At 33.3% G+C, this 9,135-nt stretch overlaps 1 protein-coding gene across 2 annotated transcripts in view; it reads right to left on the reverse strand.

Annotated features, from left to right (window-relative positions):
* The window catches only part of LOC117107076 (inversin-A-like), a 21,036-nt gene extending 13,029 nt beyond the window's left edge, over positions 1-8,007 (reverse strand). The window contains exons 1-3 of one of the 2 annotated variants that reach the window (XM_033248610.1): positions 7,874-8,007; positions 6,042-6,124; positions 2,145-2,270 (exon numbers count right to left, since the gene is read on the reverse strand). In XM_033248610.1, coding sequence (XP_033104501.1) covers positions 2,145-2,270; positions 6,042-6,099 — 184 coding nt within the window. In that variant the 5' untranslated portion in view covers positions 6,100-6,124; positions 7,874-8,007. Of the gene's footprint in view, positions 1-2,144; positions 2,271-6,041; positions 6,156-7,873 lie in introns of both variants that reach the window. The other variant, XM_033248611.1, reaches the window with a different exon arrangement.
* Positions 8,008-9,135: the final 1,128 nt, after the last annotated feature.

The following is a 9,135-nucleotide window of genomic DNA, read 5'->3' on the forward strand; positions in this document are numbered from 1 at the left end:
CATATATATAATGTATTTTTTATTAATAATATATATATATTAATATTAAATATAAATTATTACTATTATTGAAAAAATATATTAGTAATCTTTAACAATTACTGTATGATTAAAATTTTTCCCATCATTTTGCACTGTTTTTTTTCTGGCTGTTACTTTGGTCACTTCCCATGCTTAAAATTTTTCCGTGCTTTGCTGAAGCATAGGCCACTTATCAAGGATGTCCCTCATGATATTTAGTGTCAATCTATGGTGGGGTCTACACCGGATATTTTAAAAACCGGTCAGTTGATCTGAATGAAACTTACAGGAAAGTTTAATCAAGTTACAAGGAAGAAATTGTTATGTGTTAGTGACGATTTAGTAAAGGGAGTAAATTCAAGGGTCTTTTCAATTTTTGAGGACCCAGATCTAAATATCTCTTTGAAAAAAACCAATGGGTCTAAATGAAACATTCTATAGTACTTTGTAAAGGTCTTGTAAAAAAAAATGATTACATTTTTGTGACGATCCACAGTATGGTGTGGATATGAGGACCATTTAAAGGAAAACGTCCCAGACCACATATTTCGAATACGGATTAACTGATCTGAATGAAACATTCAGAAAAAGTTTAACCAAGTTACAAGGAAGAAATTATTATGTGCTGGCGAGGAATCAGTCAAAGGTCTAAATTGAATGGTCATTTAAATTTTTGAGATCTCAGACGTAAATATCTATAAAAAGTTTTCAATGGGTGTAAATGTAACTTTCTATAATAGTTGTAAAGGTCCAGTAAAGAAATGACTGAATTTTTATGATGATCCGGCGTAGGGTGTGTTGGTTTTCCATGTTTTTTTTTTTACTTTATACCTTTTAACGACTTTTTGCAATTTCAACTTCATTTCTCATTAAAGCAATGAGGAAAAGCCCTATGTTCTGTTGTTCAAACAGACATAGTAATTCTAGTTATTATTGGTATTATTATTATTATTCTTATTATTATTACTATTATTATTATTATTATTAAATTTATCATCATTATTATTATTATGCAACATTATATAATATTGTAATTAGGGTAATTTGTGTGAGCACTATACACTGTAAATTTAAGACATATTGCTTCAAATTCTCAATTACTCTTCAAGTGTTATTTTAAATAATTGTCTCTTAGAAAAGCCATAAATCCTTTGCTATTAAAATGATTTTTTTCCCTGATGACCTTCTTATTTCAAGTAGGGAAATAAAACTTATCGACCGAAAAAGGATCATACTAGTAATTCTCTAACAGCTTTTCTTAAAGTAGTCAAATAATATTTATCAACCCAAAAAGAATCATAAAATTAAATTGTTGTGCTTGGTGAATCATAAAACCGAATAAGGATCATAGTAATCCTCTAACAGCTTTTCTAAATGTAGTCAAATAATATTTATCAACCCAAAAAGAATCATAAAACATTGTTCATTTTTCATGTCTTTACGATTTGAATTTAAATCTTTTCTAACTTTATCATAATTTTTATAAAGATTCTATAGAGTATATACATATCCATTTTACACCAAAAAAAAAAACAACAGTAAATGCCTCACTTGAATAAATCCTCTATCGAATAAACGCCCCCTCAAAAACCCTTCTCAATAATAAACACCCCGGGGTGTTAATTTGAATATTAAATACGGTAATTCTATAATTTTGCAAGGTGCTATACTCTATACCAAAAATATACTACCTTATTTTGTCTGTTATTTGACTTCACTACCAGATATTCTGATCAAAAATTGTCTGTTACTATTTTGTCTGAATTAGGGGAAGTACTATTGGGGCCGGGAAACTTATGCAGACACCTTGTAGGGCAAGCCAGGTCCCACCACCCTGCCCCCTTCCTTGGCCACAAACTTGTCAGACCAGAAAAGCAAGTAAATAAAAAAAACCTTTGCTGTTCTTGTTTAAATTCAATTTGTATAATCCATTCAATAATCACTGACACAGACAGGCATTAAATTGCTAGAATCTTCTAGGTTTTCTGAACTCCATCAGAGTTTGTCAAAACCCCCAGTCAAACAACTTGGTCCTCCACCCACTCCCTGCCTGTTGTAAGAATCCAGACACTTAACAGTGAGTCTGAATAGCCATTCCATACATCACAAGAATAATAAAATACCTTCAACATCTTGATATTCCAGAGCGCTTGGGTCAGACCTTATTGACTGGGTTACCATCTTCAAATCACCCAGACTTGCTCCCACGTGACCCTTCAGCATTTCTTCCTCATTATCACTACCATCATCTGAAAGATGAAAATCAAGCAACAATTTTATATCTGATTCATTGTTTTAAAAACGATTCAGTGGACATTGTTAAACTTCTATTTAAGTCATCTCATCATAAATTATTAGTTAAAATTATGTCTATCAGTCACATCTCATAAATAAAATTAATAATCAATAAATTAATAATTTTTAAAATAATAATAACAATTTGAATATTTATTAAGCGCTCTTACACAGAGGATAATTAAAAAGGTAAGTTTTGAGAGCAGTTTTAAACTGTTTCAAGGTTGGAAAACGAGAAACTTCACTAGGTAATGTAGTTCATTCCGTAGGGATGGTGCAGCAGCATAGAACGCCTTGTGAGAAATGGAATTGGCCAGATTTGTCTTTGGCAGTAGAAACTAATCAGAAAAAGAACGAAGACACGACAAATAGGCTGATAAATAGAAATAAGCTCTTGGAGATAAGACAAATTAATAAAATTAATAATTAAAAATATGGCTTTTGCTGATTTTTTTTTTTTTTTGCCAGTAACTAAAATATTCTTCAATGAATTTAACTATTTTACTATATTTTTATGGCACTGTCATTAAAAAAATTTTTTTTTACCTTTTCTTTAAAATGCACAGGAGAAGTATGGTCACAAATAAATTAGCCAACACTTATTAGGCTTTATTATTGTGTTGCTATGGACAAGTTCCATTATCTATGGTGATTAATTATGCGCCGACCAGACTATATTAAATATTCAGGGTTGAGCAGCGCGTGTCACTTTTATGTTTAAATGATCGAAGTCTATATTTTGCAATGATTCTTTTGTATGCGATGTTGTACGTGATCTCAGATGTACGACCAATAAGAAATACTTATCTGTGGATCTTTTATTAGGCCCAAAACTAATTGAACCTGAACAAATAAATGAAGATTTTATGAGGTGTCATAATGCTTCACATTGATAACACCAAGCAAACAATATTCTATATTAAAGTTACTATCGCGTAGTACAATAAAGTGCTAATATGATGAATACTTACCTAAAATTTAAACAAAAAAATATTTTATCATCACCACCATGTTTAGAATTTAATTGCATTTAGGCAAGGCTTTCTTTCAACCTTATTTTGCGAACCTATTTTTTTACAAATTGTCAGAGGAGGGCTGAACAAAAAAATTTTAATAAAATTTTGTTTCCTTTAGCAAATAGTTTTGCCAAGAACATCCAGACGGAGGAGAAAATAAAAATAAAATTTTATTGGTGAATGTAAACAGTGTAGTAATGGGATTTAAATTTATATAATTAGGAAAAATATACATAAAAGAAAATCTGTTATTCCAAAATTTCCATTGTTTCATGCCAGCGGGTGCGCTAATTGGCCAAAATATAAAATTTTATTTTCATTTGAAATCTTTATTACTGGCCGGCAGCAGGTTCGCTAAACAAGGTTAAAGCGTCCCGCCTAAACTAATTTTATTTCTCCAAATTTGATGCAATGAAGTGCAGTGTGCAAGTGCTTAATAAAAATAAAATTTTCCACTGTGTGTGCATTGTTCCTATGTAGCCTTGGTTCCATGCCAAAGTTTGAATTTCTCATGTGAATAATTAACATTAGACCTGTAGCAAAGACAAGCCAAACCAGTCACTTGCCGCAAATCCTGTTTCAGAGATATTGGCCAAAACATGCTGTAATATCAAATATTTTGAAATTTATTTTATTGCACTAAACTAACCTTTATATATGTATACATCGTTCATCGTTATTTTTCCCATTTTCAATAGTAAAACAACAATTTTTAACGATTTGGTGATGGCATCTGGCTGAGAAATGCCCAAAATCATAAATTTTGAAGGCTGATTTCTCAAATATTTTTCTTTAAACTTCTTAAGGAAATATCGGATTTAAATTATTCTTTTTAATACCATTTTATAGCTCTCATGTTACTGTTAAACACTGTATTAATACCTAAAATTGAATTTTGCGACGAATGACTGGTTTGGCTTGTCTTTGCCACATATAATCGTTCTAATGTACAATAGTGCATGTCAACCTGAATTAAAACTGTGTCCCATTTTCTGAAATATTTGTTCCATACTCTCTTAATTAAATCAATTGTTGGTGATGCTGTCCCTAAGGTTGTCCTGTAGAATAGATTATGAATTAATAAATAAGAACAACAGACTTGTGGTAAGTGTATACATTCGGGTTGAAACATGACTGATTTTACTGAGAAGGTGATAATTTTTTTTGTGTGGGCCGTTCAAAGCAAAATAAAAGTACTGGGCTGGTATTAGGTAACAATCAGTGTTAACCTGAGGTTTACTTAGCAGATTTTGCATAAAGACGTAACATTTATCTGGATATTGCTAATTATATATACAAATCGCTCAGCTGCTAAATTGACCTTTCCAGGGTGTCAATCCAACCTAACAACAGGCAAATCAGAACAGAGCCAAGAATTTAACACAGTCTTGTCTGCACAAACGCACACGTTTAGGTATGTTTTTACATCATTTTGTGGGATGGGTCTTAGAGGAAGGTTCATTGTACTGTACTGTACTTTACTGTATGTATTGTTTAGTCTAATTATCATTATCATCATCCAGGGGCAGATCCTGAAACAAAGAAGGGGGCACAACATATTCAGAATAGATAAGTGAGAGCGTTAACTTTAATATATGCCTTGAAATTTTTAATTTAGTGGCAAAAGGGGGGGGGGGGGGGAGGACGCGTCCCCCTGTGCTCCCATGCTCCGCTACCACAATTATGAGAGTTAAATTAATATTTGAGATTCTATTATTAAGTATTTGCCTTTTAATGATAAAGTAAATTATCATTAAATCAATTTCTCTGGTTAAAGGAGTGCAATGCACATGACATAAATGTCGGAATCATAATACTGTACAGGTAATCCAAATTATATTATCTATATATACACTACAGTCTCTTTTTTCTTCTCAGCGACTTCAATGCATAACCTTTGACATGTCTATTGACTGATTGTCTATTGATTTTCATGTTTAACAACAGAAGATATTTGAAGTGCTACTATTACTTAATATGCATCTTTTTAAATACAATTAAGGAATGGATCCACTTCAGGCAAGCATAAATATAATAATGATAATCACAGTAGCAGTTATAGTAGGACATACTGAAATTAGTAGCAGTTAGCAATAACATATTAGTAATATTTTAGTAATGGTATTCATTGTACACATATTAAATGCAAACTGCTACCATTACCTTAACAAGATATTAATTAATTTGAATACTAATTATATCATTATATCATAATATTCAATTATTGAGAACAAATTATCATTTTAAAAATCAAATTAATTTTGAAATTTAACGATTTAAAAAATGTAGGGAATGTAAAGCAATGAGATGGGGTCAAGACACAATTGCTATTAATGAGAAAAAAATACAGGGCCTACTAGTATGTTAACTGTTGATTTTCCTCATAAGGGGCGTAGCTTGTTTCACCCTGGGGAGGGGGATGGGGTGCAAAAATTGAGAATGCGGAACTGGTGGATGCGAAAATTGAGAAATCCCTATTCCAATGAAAACTTCATGGTAAGTTTGCGGCCATAACAAAACCTGACAATTACCAGTAACATATTGAAACCAGATAAAATTATTTGATCAATTACAAAAAATTCAGGCGTGTAAAAATTGATGTGAACATGTGTTCAAGTGTTCAACTTTAATTATATGCATGGAGAATGCACTGTAAATTAACTGTTTTCACCATAGTGGCCACTTAAAATGTGCACAGAATTCACTTACCTAAAAATGAACTGTTAAGGCCTGCCATACTCAGTGTATTGTGGTCATTCAGATGCATTGGAAATCATGATTGATGAAGGTTGCTAGGAAACATAATGCATCAGATGTAAGAGTCTAAGTGGAATCATTAGACAACAAAAATATCAATTGATAGTTATACTTAAAAGATGTTCATGAGCTGTTCTAAGAACAATGACTCTTCGAAAAAGCAAATTTATTTTTATATCGCCAAACTAACCAACAGATTTATCAACATGATGTTATTTAATCTAATCCACTCTTTTGCGTCTGATCAGTCATATCATCTGTATGAGGTACTACGCTTTGTTATTGTTTGAACTGTCAAGTTAATACACTGTAAAGATGGATGCTCAGCAAGTCTTGTTGCTGAAGTGTCTGTTGTAAGCAGCGGCGGATCCAGAAATGTCCAAAAGTGGGGGTACAAAGGAATACCCCGTGAAACTATTGTTTTCTAGACACCCAAAATTAACCTCTGAGGCGTTTTGGGTGATAAATTTCTTTTTCTTTCTTTTTTTTTTTTTTTTAACCTTCCAAATGGAGGGGAGGGGGGGGGCAGGTCCAGTCCAGCCAATCTAAATGCGCCGCTAGTAAGCGACATCATAATTGCTGTTTGTGTATTTTTTAACATGAAATTTCTTTTACCAAATCACTAACAAATGTTTCAATAAATCACATGACAATCCATATTATAATTTTATAATAAATTACATTTTTATATCATATAAATATATAACAGTTTATTTTCTATTTAGACCTACCTAAATAATATATTTCTATATCGCCATCCGAGGGATTTCTGACCGAGCTGGGAAGAGGGTTTGGGGGGGGGGGGATGAGAATTTTTCTTTTAAATAGGGACCTCTGGATGGTCGGAAATGGCACTCTCAGACTTGAAAATATACTTCAAAATGTAAAATTGATAAAAATACAATTGTTACTACTATCAAACTCAACACAATAAACATGCATTGCATTTCTTTTCATTTCAGGCCTATTTCTTTTTTTTTGGTCCAAATGCCTGATGAGCTGTGGCTGGTGGGAGTGTGGGTTTGACCTGTCCGATGGGGGGAGGGGGGGTGTTAACATGTTTAGAATGCTCAACCAGATGACACTGGTACATAGAATAAAAATCAAAAATTATAGTAGGAGTAGGCCTATGGTACCGTGCTCCCTTCTTTCCACTTCCTATTTTTTCTTTTTTATCTTTTTTCTCTGTGGGGTCCAGTCCAGTGCCCCCCTCCCCACCTGGATCGACAGCTCCCTGTTTTAATTATGTACCTCTCTGCCCGCCAATTTAAAATCATTACCCCCTACCCCACCCGACGAACAATTTTGTTAGGAGTCATGAGCAACTGACTTAGCCACCACGGCCAGTTGCGGATTTAGGCGGGGGCGTAAGTGGAATACGCCCCCCCCCCCTATTTTTTGCAAAAAAAAGCACAAAAATCCACAGCTGTGAGTAGATATTATTATTAAATGACACATTTCATAGTTGCATAGTTAAAATTTCTTTTAAAAGACATACACCTATTTTTTATTTATTTATTTGTTACTGAAAACTACCATGCTAGATAGTCAAAATCGACTCAATACAACATAACAACCTCATATTCCACAAATGTGCTGGGCTTCAACCATTACCCTTCCAATCTTACACCACGACCACAGTTACAGTGCCACCAGTCAATGGAGCAGTCTCACACATCGTCTTAATTAACTAATCCCGCGGCTGTGGCCGTCGCTGAAGACATGACTCTTGCAGGACTACAGACAAAAATACTGTATTAAAATAAAGTCTGATGCATACTTACATAAAATCTTTTTTGTAAATCGCAATGATAATTGTTGTAATCCATAAACATCTGTCTCCGATGATCTCTAGGTGACAAAAGTCCGCTCATCCCTTTCCACACGATGTACTATACTATGCGATTGGTGCATTATTATTACTTGTTTCATCTGTACTGTATAGCGCCCCCAATTTTCGAGGAATGGCCACCTGAGAGTCAAGTTCTCATAAAGCCGGGATCCTCCCCCTCCCCCTCTCAACCTTGGACCTCTTCCAAAAGATTAATCATAATTACCAACCGTATCGCATCGTGCGGGACGGTCCCCTATTTCAAAGTGATTGTGGATGAAACACGCATTTTGCAGAAACACATGCGTGATCCTAAATTTGCCACGCATTTAACACAAGTCTATGCGTGATAAAGATTGATCACAAATTCAGGGGAAAATGTATTGAAAATTAGAAGAAATTGGATGTATTAAAACTATAAAAACGGTGATGAAGTAACTTCAGTCATGAGAGAGTACAGTATTTCCTTGAAGGCCCTACTTATTTCACTAACGTGTTACTTAAAAATTGATCAGTAATGAAATGTTTGTGTAGGTAGGCCTATAGTTCAGGTGCTCAAATTATAGGCCTACATTGATACTCAAATTGGATTTATTAACATTTTTTTTGCTTATGTACCTGTATTATAAACAAACACTCCCTGAAATCGTTTTGAAACAGCTTAAAAAATGCTCAGATCGTCGGAGCGGTGGGGGGTTGGGAGTGGTTCCCCGCATGACCTCCTCCAGCCAACTGGTATAGTCACTCACGCATTTCATCACTCAGGTTGGCAATTATGTATTATTATAATATATATTATATAGTAACAATATTGAAGGTTCATGTTGTTAACAACGATGATGATGATGATGATGATGATGATTACGATGACTTGTCGAATTCTTTTTTGTAAGATGGAGAATGTGTGAAAGGGAGATTCTTTCTGATGTCCATGTTTTCGTGGGGCATAGCAATGAATGTCATGTTATTCAAAACAACGGCGTTGCAGTAGAGGTGCTACCTGTGCCAAATCTATTTCACTGTAAAGTGTGTGTGCAGCAAATTCAAACAGTCCATTGTTGTCAATAGCCCAGATACAAATGTGTTTATTTACTTACGGAAATAATAATAATAATAATAATAATAATAATAATAATAATAATAATAATAATAATAATAAAAATAATAATATTATTAATAAAGATTATTATTTTAATAATATTAATTATTATAATA

The sequence above is a fragment of the Anneissia japonica genome, unplaced genomic scaffold (genome assembly GCF_011630105.1).
Source record: "Anneissia japonica isolate Jap-2015-1 unplaced genomic scaffold, ASM1163010v1 scaffold288048_len465947_cov159, whole genome shotgun sequence".
Taxonomy (NCBI): Eukaryota; Metazoa; Echinodermata; class Crinoidea; order Comatulida; family Comatulidae; genus Anneissia; species Anneissia japonica.